Source organism: Coregonus clupeaformis, unplaced genomic scaffold (genome assembly GCF_020615455.1).
Source record: "Coregonus clupeaformis isolate EN_2021a unplaced genomic scaffold, ASM2061545v1 scaf0045, whole genome shotgun sequence".
In the NCBI taxonomy this organism is placed as follows: Eukaryota; Metazoa; Chordata; class Actinopteri; order Salmoniformes; family Salmonidae; genus Coregonus; species Coregonus clupeaformis.
The window spans coordinates 803,843-820,000 of record NW_025533500.1 but is presented as its reverse complement, the minus strand read 5'-3'; the positions used below and the strand labels follow the sequence as shown (position 1 = coordinate 820,000).

General features: G+C 42.2%; 1 protein-coding gene across 1 annotated transcript in view; it reads right to left on the bottom strand.

Moving 5' to 3' along the window:
* Window positions 1–16,158, bottom strand: part of LOC121556273 (solute carrier family 46 member 3-like) — a 29,512-nt gene that overhangs the window by 4,986 nt on the left and 8,368 nt on the right. Inside the window, exons 3-5 of the mRNA XM_045212719.1 lie at window positions 5,951–6,445; window positions 5,568–5,919; window positions 3,752–3,835 (exon numbers count right to left, since the gene is read on the bottom strand). Coding sequence (XP_045068654.1) covers window positions 3,752–3,835; window positions 5,568–5,919; window positions 5,951–6,445 — 931 coding nt within the window. The remainder of the gene's footprint in view (window positions 1–3,751; window positions 3,836–5,567; window positions 5,920–5,950; window positions 6,446–16,158) is intronic.

The window sequence follows — 16,158 nt, the reverse complement described above, 5'->3', positions numbered from 1 at the left end:
CAGGAAGAGTAGCCGCTGCCTTGACAGGAACCAATGGGGATCCATAATAAACCCCAGGAAGAGTAGCGATGCCTTGGCAGGAACTAATGGGGATCCATAATAAACCCCAGGAAGAGTAGCCGCTGCCTTGGCAGGAACTAATGGGGATCCATAATAAACCCCAGGAAGAGTAGTCGCTGCCTTGGCAGGAACTAATGGGGATCCATAATAAACCCCAGGAAGAGTAGCCGCTGCCTTGGCAGGAACTAATGGGGATCAATAATAAACCCCAGGAAGAGTAGCCGCTGCCTTGGCAGGAACTAATGGGGATCCATAATAAACCCCAAGAAGAGTAGCTGCTGCCTTGGCAGGAACTAATGGGGATCCATAATAAACCCAAGGAAGAGTAGCCGCTGCCTTGGCAGGAACTAATGGGGATCCATAATAAACCCAAGGAAGAGTAGCCGCTGCCTTGGAAGGAACTAATGGGGATCCATAATAAACCCCAGGAAGAGTAGCTGCTGCCTTGGCAGGAACTAATGGGGATCCATAATAAACCCCAGGAAGAGTAGCTGCTGCCTTGGCAGGAACTAATGGGGATCCATAATAAACCCCAGGAAGAGTAGCCGCTGCCTTGGCAGGAACTAATGGGGATCCATAATAAACCCCAGGAAGAGTAGCCGCTGCCTTGGCAGGAACTAATGGGGATCCATAATAAACCCCAGGAAGAGTAGCTGCTGCCTTGGCAGAACTAATGGGGATCCATAATAAACCCCAGGAAGAGTAGCTGCTGCCTTGGCAGGAACTAATGGGGATCCATAATAAACCCCAGGAAGAGCAGCTGCTGCCTTGGCAGGAACTAATGGGGATCCATAATAAACCCCAGGAAGAGTAGCTGCTCCTTGGCAGGAACTAATTGGGATCCATAATAAACCCCAGGAAGAGGCAGCTGCTGCCTTGGCAGGAACTAATGGGGATCCATAATAAACCCCAGGAAGAGTAGCTGCTGCCTTGGCAGGAACTAATGGGGATCCATAATAAACCCCAGGAAGAGTAGCTGCGCTTGGCAGGAACTAATGGGGATCCATAATAAACCCCAGGAAGAGTAGCTGCTGCCTTGGCAGGAACTAATGGGGATCCATAATAAACCCCAGGAAGAGTAGCCGCTGCCTTGGCAGGAACTAATGGGGATCCATTATAAACCCAGGAAGAGTAGCCGCTGCCTTGGGGAACTAATGGGGATCCATATACCCCCAGGAAGAGTAGCCGCTGCCTTGGCAGGAACTAATGGGGATCCATAATAAACCCCAGGAAGAGTAGCCGATGCCTTGGCAGGAACTAATGGGGATCCATAATAAACCCCAGGAAGAGTAGCCGCTGCCTTGGCAGGAACCAATGGGGATCCATAATAAACCCCAGGAAGAGTAGTCGCTGCCTTGGCAGGAACTAATGGGGATCCATAATAAACCCCAGGAAGAGTAGCCGCTGCCTTAGCAGGAACTAATGGGGATCAATAATAAACCCCAGGAAGAGTAGCTGCCTTGGCAGGAACTAATGGGGATCCATAATAAAACCCCAAGAAGAGTAGCTGCTGCCTTGGCAGGAACTAATGGGGATCCATAATAAACCCAAGGAAGAGTAGCCGCTGCCTTGGCAGGAACTAATGGGGATCCATAATAAACCCCAGGAAGAGTAGCCGCTGCCTTGGAAGGAACTAATGGGGATCCATAATAAACCCCAGGAAGAGTAGCTGCTGCCTTGAGGAACGTTAATGGGGATCCATAATAAACCCCAGGAAGAGTAGCTGCTGCCTTGGCAGGAACTAATGGGGATCCATAATAAACCCCCAGGAAGAGTAGCCGCTGCCTTGGCAGGAACTAATGGGGATCCATAATAAACCCCAGGAAGAGTAGCCACTGCCTTGGCAGGAACTAATGGGGATCCATAATAAACCCCAGGAAGAGTAGCTGCTGCCTTGGCAGGAACTAATGGGGATCCATAATAAACCCCAGGAAGAGTAGCTGCTGCCTTGGCAGGAACTAATGGGGATCCATAATAAACCCCAGGAAGAGTAGCTGCTGCCTTGGCAGGAACTAATGGGGATCCATAATAAACCCCAGGAAGAGTAGCTGCTGCCTTGTGCAGGAACTAATGGGGATCCATAATAAACCCCAGGAAGAGCAGCTGCTGCCTTGGCAGGAACTAATGGGGATCCATAATAAACCCCCAGGAAGAGTAGCTGCTGCCTTGGCAGGAACTAATGGGGATCCATAATAAACCCCAGGAAGAGTAGCTGCTGCCTTGGCAGGAACTAATGGGGATCCATAATAAACCCCAGGAAGAGTAGCTGCTGCCTTGGCAGGAACTAATGGGGATCCATAATAAACCCCAGGAAGAGTAGCCGCTGCCTTGGCAGGAACTAATGGGGATCCATAATAAACCCCAGGAAGAGTAGCCACTGCCTTGGCAGGAACTAATGGGGATCCATAATAAACCCCAGGAAGAGTAGCCGCTGCCTTGGCAGGAACCAATGGGGATCCATAATAAACCCCAGGAAGAGTAGCCGCTGCCTTGGCAGGAACTAATGGGGATCCATAATAAACCCCAGGAAGAGTAGCCGCTGCCTTGGCAGGAACTAATGGGGATCCATAATAAACCCCAGGAAGAGTAGCCGCTGCCTTGGCAGGAACTAATGGGGATCCATAATAAACCCCAGGAAGAGTAGCCGCTGCCTTGGCAGGAACTAATGGGGATCCATAATAAACCCCAGGAAGAGTAGCTGCTGCCTTGCTGAGGAACTAATGGGGATCCATAATAAACCCCCAGGAAGAGTAGCTGCTGCCTTGGCAGGAACTAATGGGGATCCATAATAAACCCCAGGAAGAGCAGCTGCTGCCTTGGCAGGAACTAATGGGGATCCATAATAAACCCCAGGAAGAGTAGCTGCTGCATTGGCAGGAACTAATGGGGATCCATAATAAACCCCAGGAAGAGCAGCTACTGCCTTGGCAGGAACTAATGGGGATCCATAATAAACCCCAGGAAGAGTAGCTGCTGCCTTGGCAGGAACTAATGGGGATCCATAATAAACCCCAGGAAGAGTAGCTGCTGCCTTGGCAGGAACTAATGGGGATCCATAATAAACCCCAGGAAGAGTAGCTGCTGCCTTGGCAGGAACCAATGGGGATCCACAATAAACCCCAGGAAGAGTAGCTGCTGCCTTGGCAGGAACTAATGGGGATCCATAATAAACCCCAGGAAGAGTAGCTGCTGCCTTGGCAGGAACTAATGGGGATCCACTAATAAACCCCAGGAAGAGCAGCTGCTGCCTTGCAGAGAACCAATGTGGATCCATAATAAACCCCAGGAAGAGTAGCTGCTGCATTGGCAGGAACTAATGGGGATCCATAATAAACCCCAGGAAGAGCAGCTACTGCCTTGGCAGGAACTAATGGGGATCCATAATAAACCCCAGGAAGAGTAGCTGCTGCCTTGGCAGGAACTAATGGGGATCCATAATAAACCCCAGGAAGAGTAGCTGCTGCCTTTATCCATAATAAACCAAAGGCATGAGGACCCAAATGGAAATAAGTCTAAATAAATCTGTTTAATTCTCAATAATTGTATTAATGGATGTGCTTTGTTATCTGCTTTGTTATCTGCTTTGTTATCTGCTTTGTTATCTGCTTTGTTATCTGTTTTGTTATCTGCTTTGTTATCTGTTTTTAAAGCATCAGTTTAGTCAAAGAAACTGAACTGAACTAAAACTCACCCTGCTCGGTCTTTGACACGATCTTCGACATCATGGATCTCAGCATGGGGAATGGCATGATAGCCAGCAGCATTGGAAGCCTCACTGAGAAGAACAAACATAAGAGAGAGATTTCCTTGTAGATTTCATTCCTCAATTGTGGCTTGTTAGTTTAATTTCTTTATTAGTCCATGTATGATTGTTGTTGTTGATTTTTATTAATATTTTTGCTCAAACATATTGTTCATTTTTGTAATACTTCCTATAGATTTCTTTGGCAACAGTGGAAACCACCCATTCTTGTCAATAAAGCATTTATTGAATTGAATTCAGAGGGACAGAGAGAGGCAGAGAGAGAGAGAGAGAGAGAGAGAGAGAGAGAGAGAGAGAGAGAGAGAGAGAGAGAGAGAGAGAGAGAGAGAGAGAGAGAGAGAGAGAGAGAGAGAGAGAGAGAGACAGAGAGAGAGAGAGAGAGAGAGAGACAGAGAGAGAGAGAGAGAGAGAGAGAGAGAGAGAGAGCAGAGAGAGAGAGACAGAGACAGAGACAGAGACAGAGAGAGAGAGAGAGAGAGAGAGAGAGAGAGAGAGAGAGAGAGAGAGAGAGAGAGAGAGAGAGAGATTATTGATTCACTGGGTTCTCAATCGATATGTAGACTGAACAGCATTAGGTTATGAACATGTTATGAACACGAGGTACAACATGACTATAACTACTGTTCCCCGGAGGAGGGAAACGAGGTACAACATGACTATAACTACTGTTCCCCAGAGGAGGGAAACGAGGTACAACATGACTATAACTACTGTTCCCCAGAGGAGGGAAACGAGGTACAACATGACTATAACTACTGTTCCCCAGAGGAGGGAAACGGGGTACAACATGACTATAACTACTGTTCCCCAGAGGAGGGAAACGAGGTACAACATGACTATAACTACTGTTCCCCAGAGGAGGGAAACGAGGTACAACATGACTATAACTACTGTTCCCCAGAGGAGGGAAACGAGGTACAACATGACTATAACTACTGTTCCCCGGAGGAGGGAAACGAGGTACAACCGAAGTTGCGAGAGTGCGACTCCCCATAGTATGTTTTACCTCATTTCCCTCCTTCAGGGAGCAGTAGTTATAGTAATAACGTAACTGTGGCAAATTGCAGATTTGAACGCAGTGCAGCCTGTTTATGAGTGGCCGATTTTCCTTGGCAACGTTCCAAGGCTTATCAGATTGCTTTATTTGATTACGGCTGTGAAACCCGATATAATGAAAATGAAGACACATTCAGATATTAGACATTAAATCATAATACAACAAGCAACTAGATTTTATGGACTTTTGTAATAGGTTTAGCCTACGTTTCAGCCAATGATATTCAGGTCTCTCTCTTGCTCCTTTCCAAAAAGGGACAACTAACAGAAGCGATATAACATGTTCATAACCTGTTCATAACCTGTTCATAACCTGACTCCCATGTTGGGAATTTGTTTTACTTTCTGAATTGACTGGAATGTAAATGGAATTGACCCCAACCCTACATGGGAGTTTAAAAATGTTTTGGGGCACATACCGAATGTGAGTCGTTTTGGATAAAGGCCAAAATTACCATGTGAATATCATCCTTATTCCTGACCATGTTACCATGTGAAAATCATCCTTATTCCTGACCATGTTACCATTGAAAATCATCCTTATTCCTGACCATGTTACCATTGAAAATCATCCTTATTCCTGACCATGTTACCATTGAAAATCATCCTTATTCCTGACCATGTTACCATGTGAAAATCATCCTTATTCCTGACCATGTTACCATTGAAAATCATCCTTATTCCTTACCTAGGAACATCATGAGCGTGGTCTTGGCGAAGGCCACCAGGGTCATGGCCGCCATGACACTCAGTATCCCTATGAGTATGATGACGAGGTTGGGCACGCCGCAGCGAGAGAACACAGTCACGCCCACAAAGCTGGTCAGGAACACTGTCATGGACAGCGCAGAGCCGTAGCCAATCAGGATCTCGTTCCAGCACAGCGGCTGGTTGAGCTCGTACAGCGTGATCGTGGAGATCCCGCCCACGTTGGCGAAGGAGAAGGAGGAGAAGAGGAGCAGGAGGAGAACCAGGAGGACGTTGCGCCTCCTGCTGGCCCCTGCAAACAGCTGGTAGACCCCGTAGGCCAGCTGACGCATGGCGGTGCGTGGGCGCGGGAGCCGTCCAGGGGTCGTCTGGAGGTCGTTGGACCGTCTCCTCCAGGACGAAGACGGCGTAGACCAGGTTGACACACTGGAACAGAGCCGAGGTGAAGAAGGGCCAGTTGAAGCCTGCTGCTCGGAGGAAGTAGCCCGTAGAGAGAGAGGCCACTCCAGACAGCAGGCCGATCACCATGTCCACCCCGGCCATCCGCAGGGTCTTCTCCTGCCCGTCCTCGCACAGGTCAGCGATGTAGGAGAAACAGCCCCCCAGGAACGTCCCCGAGCCCCCGAACAGGGCGCTGACGAAGGAGGAGACGATGAGGAGGTAGAGGTCCAGCTCGAAGAAGGAGACGGACAGGAAGGACACCGTGTAAAACAGAGAGCCAATCAGAGGCAGGATGATGGTGATCTTGCGTCCGCGCTGGTCGCTATAGGTGACGAGGATGAGGGTGGCGGCCAGGGAGGGGATCATGGAGAAGAGCTCGGTGTAGAGGGAGAAGAGAGATGCCGCCTTCTGGACCTCCTGGTGTAAACATAAATAACTATGTAAACAAACATGTAAACAACAACGCGAGGGCGGAGCTTGAAGTTGTTCATGTTACCTCGGCTGAAAACAACAAGACAAATCAGTTAAACACACGAGGTAATGAAGTTATTAATGTTACCTCGGCTGAAAACAACAAGACAATCAGTTAAACACACGAGGTAATGAAGTTATTAATGTTACCTCGGCTGAAAACAACAAGACAATCAGTTAAACACACGAGGTAATGAAGTTATCAATGTTACCTCGGCTGAAAACAACAAGACAATCAGTTAAACACACGAGGTAATGAAGTTATTAATGTTACCTCAGCAGAAAACAACAAGACAATCAGTTAAACACACGAGGTAATGAAGTTATTAATGTTACCTCGGCTGAAAACACAATCAGTTAAACACACGAGGTAATGAAGTCATTAATGTTACCTCGACTGAAAACACAATCAGTTAAACACACGAGGTAATGAAGTCAATAATGTTACCTCGCTGAAAACACAATCAGTTAAACACACGAGGTAATGAAGTTATTAATGTTACCTCGAGCTGAAAACAACAAGACAATCAGTTAAACACACGATAATGAAGTTATTAATGTTACCTCGCTGAAAACAACAAGACAATCAGTTAAACACACGAGGTAATGAAGTTATCAATGTTACCTCGGCTGAAAACAACAAGACAATCAGTTAAACACACGAGGTAATGAAGTTATTAATGTTACCTCAGCTGAAAACAACAAGACAATCAGTTAAACACACGAGGTAATGAAGTTATTAATGTTACCTCGGCTGAAAACACAATCAGTTAAACACACGAGGTAATGAAGTCATTAATGTTACCTCGGCTGAAAACACAATCAGTTAAACACACGAGGTAATGAAGTTATTAATGTTACCTCGGCTGAAAACACAATCAGTTAAACACACGAGGTAATGAAGTTATTAATGTTACCTCGGCTGAAAACAACAAGACAATCAGTTAAACACACGGGTAATGAAGTTATTAATGTTACCTCGGCTGAAAACACAATCAGTTAAACACACGAGGTAATGAAGTCATTAATGTTACCTCGCTGAAAACACAATCAGTTAAACACACGAGTAATGAAGTTATTAATGTTACCTCGCTGAAAACACAATCAATTAAACACACGAGGTAATGAAGTTATTAATGTTACCTCGCTGAAAAACACAATCAGTTAAACACACGAGGTAATGAAGTTATTAATGTTACCTCGGCTGAAAACACAATCAGTTAAACACACGAGGTAATGAAGTTATTAATGTTACCTCGCTGAAAAACAACAAGACAATCAGTTAAACACACGAGGTAATGAAGATATTAATGTTACCTCGGCTGAAAACAACAAGACAATCAGTTAAACACACGAGGTAATGAAGTTATCAATGTTACCTGAGGCTGAAAACAACAAGACAATCAGTTAAACACACGAGGTAATGAAGTTATTAATGTTACCTCAGCAGAAAACAACAAGACAATCAGTTAAACACCGAGGTAATGAAGTTATTAATGTTACCTCGGCTGAAAACACAATCAGTTAAACACACGGGTAATGAAGTCTTAATGTTACCCTCGCTGAAAACACAATCAGTTAAACACACGAGGTAATGAAGATTAATGTTACCTCAGGCTGAAAAACACAATCAGTGAAACACACGAGGTAATGAAGTTACTAATGTTCTCGGCTGAAAACACAATCAGTTAAACACACGAGGTAATGAAGTCATTAATGTTACCTCGGCTGAAAACACAATCAGTTAAACACACGAGGTAATGAAGTTATTACATGTTACCTCGGCTGAAAACACAATCAGTTAAACACACGAGGTAATGAAGTCATTAACGTTACCTCGGCTGAAAACAAAATCAGTTAAACACACGAGGTAATGAAGTCATTAATGTTACCTGGCTGAAAACACAATCAGTTAAACACACGAGGTAATGAAGAGTTAATGTTACCCTCGGCTGAAAAACAAGACAATCAGTTAAACACACGAGGTAATGAAGTTATTAATGTTACCTCGGCTGAAAACACAATCAGTTAAACACACCGAGGTAATGAAGTTATTAATGTTACCTCGGCTGAAAACACAATCAGTTAAACACCGAGGTAATGAAGTCATTAATGTTACCTCGGCTGAAAACAACAAGACAATCAGTTAAACACACGAGGTAATGAAGTTATTAATGTTACCTCGGCTGAAAACAACAAGACAATCAGTTAAACACACGAGGTAATGAAGTTATTAATGTTACCTCGGCTGAAAACACAATCAGTTAAACACACGAGGTAAGAAGTTATTAATGTTACCTCGGCTGAAAACACAATCAGTTAAACACACGAGGTAATGAAGTTATTAATGTTACCTTGGCTGAAAAACACAATCAGTTAAACACACGAGGTAATGAAGTTATTAATGTTACCTCGGCTGACTTTAATCAGTTAAACACACGAGGTAATGAAGTTATTAATGTTACCTCGGCTGAAAACACAATCAGTTAAACACACGAGGTAATAAAGTTATTAATGTTACCTCGGCTGAAAACACAATCAGTTAAACACACGAGGTAATGAAGTTATTAATGTTACCTCGGCTGAAAACCCAATCAGTTAAACACACGAGGTAATGAAGTTATTAATGTTACCTCGGCTGAAAACACAATCAGTTAAACACACGAGGTAATGAAGTTATTAATGTTACCTCGGCTGAAAACAACAAGACAATCAGTTAAACACACGAGGTAATGAAGTTATTAATGTTACCTCGGCTGAAAACAACAAGACAATCAGTTAAACACACGAGGTAATGAAGTTATTAATGTTACCTCGGCTGAAAACCCAATCAGTTAAACACACGAGGTAATGAAGTTATTAATGTTACCTCGGCTGAAAACAACAAGACAATCAGTTAAACACACGAGGTAATGAAGTTATTAATGTTACCTCGGCTGAAAACACAATCAGTTAAACACACGAGGTAATGAAGTTATTAATGTTACCTCGGCTGAAAACACAATCAGTTAAACACACGAGGTAATGAAGTCATTAATGTTACCTCGGCTGAAAACACAATCAGTTAAACACACGAGGTAATGAAGTTATTAATGTTACCTCGGCTGAAAACAACAAGACAATCAGTTAAACACACGAGGTAATGAAGTTATAATGTTACCTCGGCTGAAAACACAATCAGTTAAACACACGAGGTAATGAAGTTATTAATGTTACCTCGGCTAAAAACACAATCAGTTAAACACACGAGGTAATGAAGTTGTTAATGTTACCTCGGCTGAAAACCCAATCAGTTAAACACACGAGGTAATGAAGTTATTAATGTTACCTCGGCTGAAAACAACAAGACAATCAGTTAAACACACGAGGTAATGAAGTTATTAATGTTACCTCGGCTGAAAACACAATCAGTTAAACACACGAGGTAATGAAGTTATTAATGTTACCTCGTTGAAAACAACAAGACAATCAGTTAAACACACGAGGTAATGAAGTTATTAATGTTACCTCGCTGAAAACAACAAGACAATCAGTTAAACACACGAGGTAATGAAGTTATTAATGTTACCTCGGCTGAAAACAACAAGACAATCAGTTAAACACACGAGGTAATGAAGTTATTAATGTTACCTCGCTGAAAACACCAATCAGTTAAACACACGAGGTAATGAAGTCATTAATGTTACCTCGGCTGAAAACACAATCAGTTAAACACACGAGGTAATGAAGTTATTAATGTTACCTCGGCTGAAAACCCAATCAGTTAAACACACGAGGTAATGAAGTCATTAATGTTACCTCGGCTGAAAACAACAAGACAATCAGTTAAACACACGAGGTAATGAAGTTATTAATGTTACCTCGGCTGAAAACCCAATCAGTTAAACACACGAGGTAATGAAGTCATTAATGTTACCTCGGCTGAAAACACAATCAGTTAAACACACGAGGTAATGAAGTTATTAATGTTACCTCAGCTGAAAACAACAAGACAATCAGTTAAACACACGAGGTAATGAAGTTATCAATGTTACCTCGGCTGAAAACAACAAGACAATCAGTTAAACACACGAGGTAATGAAGTTATTAATGTTACCTCAGCTGAAAACAACAAGACAATCAGTTAAACACACGAGGTAATGAAGTTATTAATGTTACCTCGGCTGAAAACACAATCAGTTAAACACACGAGGTAATGAAGTCATTAATGTTACCTCGGCTGAAAACACAATCAGTTAAACACACGAGGTAATGAAGTTATTAATGTTACCTCGGCTGAAAACACAATCAGTTAAACACACGAGGTAATGAAGTTATTAATGTTACCTCGGCTGAAAACAACAAGACAATCAGTTAAACACACGGGGTAATGAAGTTATTAATGTTACCTCGGCTGAAAACACAATCAGTTAAACACACGAGGTAATGAAGTCATTAATGTTACCTCGGCTGAAAACACAATCAGTTAAACACACGAGGTAATGAAGTTATTAATGTTACCTCGGCTGAAAACACAATCAATTAAACACACGAGGTAATGAAGTTATTAATGTTACCTCGGCTGAAAACACAATCAGTTAAACACACGAGGTAATGAAGTTATTAATGTTACCTCGGCTGAAAACACAATCAGTTAAACACACGAGGTAATGAAGTTATTAATGTTACCTCGGCTGAAAACAACAAGACAATCAGTTAAACACACGAGGTAATGAAGTTATTAATGTTACCTCGGCTGAAAACAACAAGACAATCAGTTAAACACACGAGGTAATGAAGTTATCAATGTTACCTCGGCTGAAAACAACAAGACAATCAGTTAAACACACGAGGTAATGAAGTTATTAATGTTACCTCAGCAGAAAACAACAAGACAATCAGTTAAACACACGAGGTAATGAAGTTATTAATGTTACCTCGGCTGAAAACACAATCAGTTAAACACACGAGGTAATGAAGTCATTAATGTTACCTCGGCTGAAAACACAATCAGTTAAACACACGAGGTAATGAAGTTATTAATGTTACCTCGGCTGAAAACACAATCAGTGAAACACACGAGGTAATGAAGTTATTAATGTTACCTCGGCTGAAAACACAATCAGTTAAACACACGAGGTAATGAAGTCATTAATGTTACCTCGGCTGAAAACACAATCAGTTAAACACACGAGGTAATGAAGTTATTAATGTTACCTCGGCTGAAAACACAATCAGTTAAACACACGAGGTAATGAAGTCATGAAATGTTACCTCGGCTGAAAACAAAATCAGTTAAACACACGAGGTAATGAAGTCATTAATGTTACCTCGGCTGAAACACAATCAGTTAAACACGAGGTAATGAAGTATTAATGTTACCTCGGCTGAAAACAACAAGACAATCAGTTAAACACACGAGGTAATGAAGTTATTAATGTTACCTCGGCTGAAAACACAATCAGTTAAACACACGAGGTAATGAAGTTATTAATGTTACCTCGGCTGAAAACACAATCAGTTAAACACACGAGGTAATGAAGTCATTAATGTTACCTCGGCTGAAAACAACAAGACAATCAGTTAAACACACGAGGTAATGAAGTTATTAATGTTACTCGCTGAAAACAACAAGACAATCAGTTAAACACACGAGGTAATGAAGTTATTAATGTTACCTCGCTGAAAACACAATCAGTTAAACACACGAGGTAATGAAGTTATTAATGTTACCTCGGCTGAAAACACAATCAGTTAAACACACGAGGTAATGAAGTTATTAATGTTACCTTGGCTGAAAACACAATCAGTTAAACACACGAGGTAATGAAGTTATTAATGTTACCTCGGCTGAAAACACAATCAGTTAAACACACGAGGTAATGAAGTTATTAATGTTACCTCGGCTGAAAACAACAATCAGTTAAACACTACGAGGTAATAAAGTTATTAATGTTACCTCGCAAAACACAATCAGTTAAACACACTGAGGTAATGAAGTTATTAATGTTACCTGCTGAAAACCCAATCAGTTAAACACAGAGGTAATGAAGTTATTAATGTTACCTCGGCTGAAAACACAATCAGTTAAACACACGAGGTAATGAAGTTATTAATGTTACCTCGGCTGAAAACAACAAGACAATCAGTTAAACACACGAGGTAATGAAGTTATTAATGTTACCTCGGCTGAAAACAACAAGACAATCAGTTAAACACACGAGGTAATGAAGTTATTAATGTTACCTCGGCTGAAAACCCAATCAGTTAAACACACGAGGTAATGAAGTTATTAATGTTACCTCGGCTGAAAACAACAAGACAATCAGTTAAACACACGAGGTAATGAAGTTATTAATGTTACCTCGGCTGAAAAAACAATCAGTTAAACACACGAGGTAATGAAGTTATTAATGTTACCTCGGCTGAAAACACAATCAGTTAAACACACGAGGTAATGAAGTCATTAATGTTACCGGCTGAAAAACACAATCAGTTAAACACACGAGGTAATGAAGTTATTAATGTTACCTCGGCTGAAAACAACAAACAATCAGTTAAACACACGAGTAATGAAGTTATTAATGTTACCTCGGCTGAAAACACAATCAGTTAAACACACGAGGTAATGAAGTTATTAATGTTACCTCGGCTGAAAACACAACTAAGTTACAAATGAACACGAGGTAATGAAGTTATTAATGTTACCTCGGCTGAAAACAACAAGACAATCAGTTAAACACACGAGGTAATGAAGTTATTAATGTTACCTCGGCTGAAAAACAACAATCAGTTAAACACACGAGGTAATGAAGTTATTAATGTTACCTCGGCTGAAAAACAACAAGACAATCAGTTAAACACACGAGGTAATGAAGTTATTAATGTTACCTCGGCTGAAAACAACAAGACAATCAGTTAAACACACGAGGTAATGAAGTTATTAATGTTACCTCGGCTGAAAACAACAAGACAATCAGTTAAACACACGAGGTAATGAAGTTATTAATGTTACCTCGCTGAAAAACACAATCAGTTAAACACACGAGGTAATGAAGTCATTAATGTTACCTCGAAGCTGAAAACACAATCAGTTAAACACACGAGGTAATGAAGTTATTAATGTTACCTCGGCTGAAAACCAATCAGTTAAACACACGAGGTAATGAAGTCATTAATGTTACCTCGCGAAAACAACAAGACAATCAGTTAAACACACGAGGTAATGAAGTTATTAATGTTACCTCGGCTGAAAACCCTAATCAGTTAAACACACCAGGTAATGAAGTCATTAATGTTACCTCGGCTGAAAACACAATCAGTTAAACACACGAGGTAATGAAGTTATTAATGTTACCTCAGCTGAAAACAACAAGACAATCAGTTAAACACACGAGGTAATGAAGTTATTAATGTTACCTCGGCTGAAAACACAATCAGTTAAACACACGAGGTAATGAAGTTATTAATGTTACCTCGGCTGAAAACACAATCAGTTAAACACACGAGGTAATGAAGTTATTAATGTTACCTCGGCTGAAAACAACAAGACAATCAGTTAAACACACGAGGTAATGAAGTTATTAATGTTACCTCGGCTGAAAACACAATCAGTTAAACACACACGAGGTAATGAAGTTATTAATGTTACCTCGGCTGAAAACACAATCAGTTAAACACACGAGGTAATGAAGTTACTAATGTTACCTCGCTGAAAACAACAAGACAATCAGTTAAACACACGAGGTAATGAAGTTATTAATGTTACCTCGCTGAAAACACAATCAGTTAAACACACGAGGTAATGAAGTTATTAATGTTACCTCGCTGAAAACACAATCAGTTAAACACACGAGGTAATGAAGTTATTAATGTTACCTCGCTGAAAACCCAATCAGTTAAACACACGAGGTAATGAAGTTATTAATGTTACCTCGCTGAAAACAACAAGACAATCAGTTAAACACACGAGGTAATGAAGTTATTAATGTTACTCTCGCTGAAAACAACAAGACAATCAGTTGAAAACACACGAGGTAATGAAGTTATTAATGTTACCTCGGCTGAAAACACAATCAGTTAAACACACGAGGTAATGAAGTCATTAATGTTACCTCGGCTGAAAACACACAATCAGTTAAACACACGAGGTAATGAAGTTATTAATGTTACCTCGGCTGAAAACAACAAGACAATCAGTTAAACACAAGAGGTAATGAAGTTATTAATGTTACCTCGCCGAAAACACAAGACAATCAGTTAAACACACGAGGTAATGAAGTTATTAATGTTACCCGGCTGAAAACACAATCAGTTAAACACACGAGGTAATGAAGTTATTAATGTTACCTCGGCTGAAAACACAATCAGTTAAACACACGAGGTAATGAAGTTATTAATGTTACCTCGGCTGAAAACACAATCAGTTAAACACACGAGGTAATGAAGTCATTAATGTTACCTCGGCTGAAAACACAATCAGTTAAACACACAAGGTAATGAATGAGGTCACTGATCGATGGGGGGGGGGGACACGACCGTGAGAACACAGAAGGAACTGCAACATTCCACAGAACACACACTCTTCATCCACAGAGATTCATTGCAGACTGCATTATAATCGCCATCATGAAAAAGAGGAAGTATAGAAAGTGAAAAGGAGAAATGTGGCGATGCTCTGCTCTGTTATCGGCCAATAGACAGCTCTACAGGGAAATAGAATGTTATTTATGTCAAGCAGGTTTCAAGCAGGAGGAAGCTAACAGGAGGAAGCAGGTGTACGCTACAGGTGGTTCTTGCCTTTCAAATCGAGAACCAGCAGGCATCTCCTGAACAAGTAATTAAGCCATCTTGCGTCTGTCTTCCGAAGGCCACTGACTGCACGGTGTCTTCAGTCTAGACTAGACTAGCAGGCTCTGCTTAGCCAATCACTGACTGCAGGCTCTGCTTAGCCAATCACATCTCCTGGAGAAACCCTGTCTGCCCTAATGGCACCCTAGTTGCTGGTCAATCTTAGTGCACTAAAAACGGGAATAGGGTGACATTTCAGGACACAGCATCAACCAGCCCCTGTCTGTCTCCTATCAACCAGCCCCTGTCTGTCTCCTGTCAACCAGCCCCTGTCTGTCTCCTATCAACCAGCCCCTGTCTGTCTCCTATCAGCCAGCCCCTGTCTGTCTCCTATCAACCAGCCCCTGTCTGTCTCCTATCAGCCAGCCCCTGTCTGTCTCCTATCAGCCAGCCCCTGTCTGTCTCCTATCAGCCAGCCCCTGTCTGTCTCCTATCAACCAGCCCCTGTCTGTCTCCTGTCAACCAGCCCCTGTCTGTCTCCTGTCAACCAGCCCCTGTCTGTCTCCTATCAACCAGCCCCTGTCTGTCTCCTGTCAACCAGCCCCTGTCTGTCTCCTATCAGCCAGCCCCTGTCTGTCTCCTATCAACCAGCCCCTGTCTGTCTCCTGTCAGCCAGCCCCTGTCTGTCTCCTATCAACCAGCCCCTGTCTGTCTCCTATCAGCCAGCCCCTGTCTGTCTCCTATCAGCCAGCCCCTGTCTGTCTCCTATCAACCAGCCCCTGTCTGTCTCCTATCAGCCAGCCCCTGTCTGTCTCCTATCAACCAGCCCCTGTCTGTCTCCTGTCAGCCAGCCCCTGTCTGTCTCCTATCAACCAGCCCCTGTCTGTCTC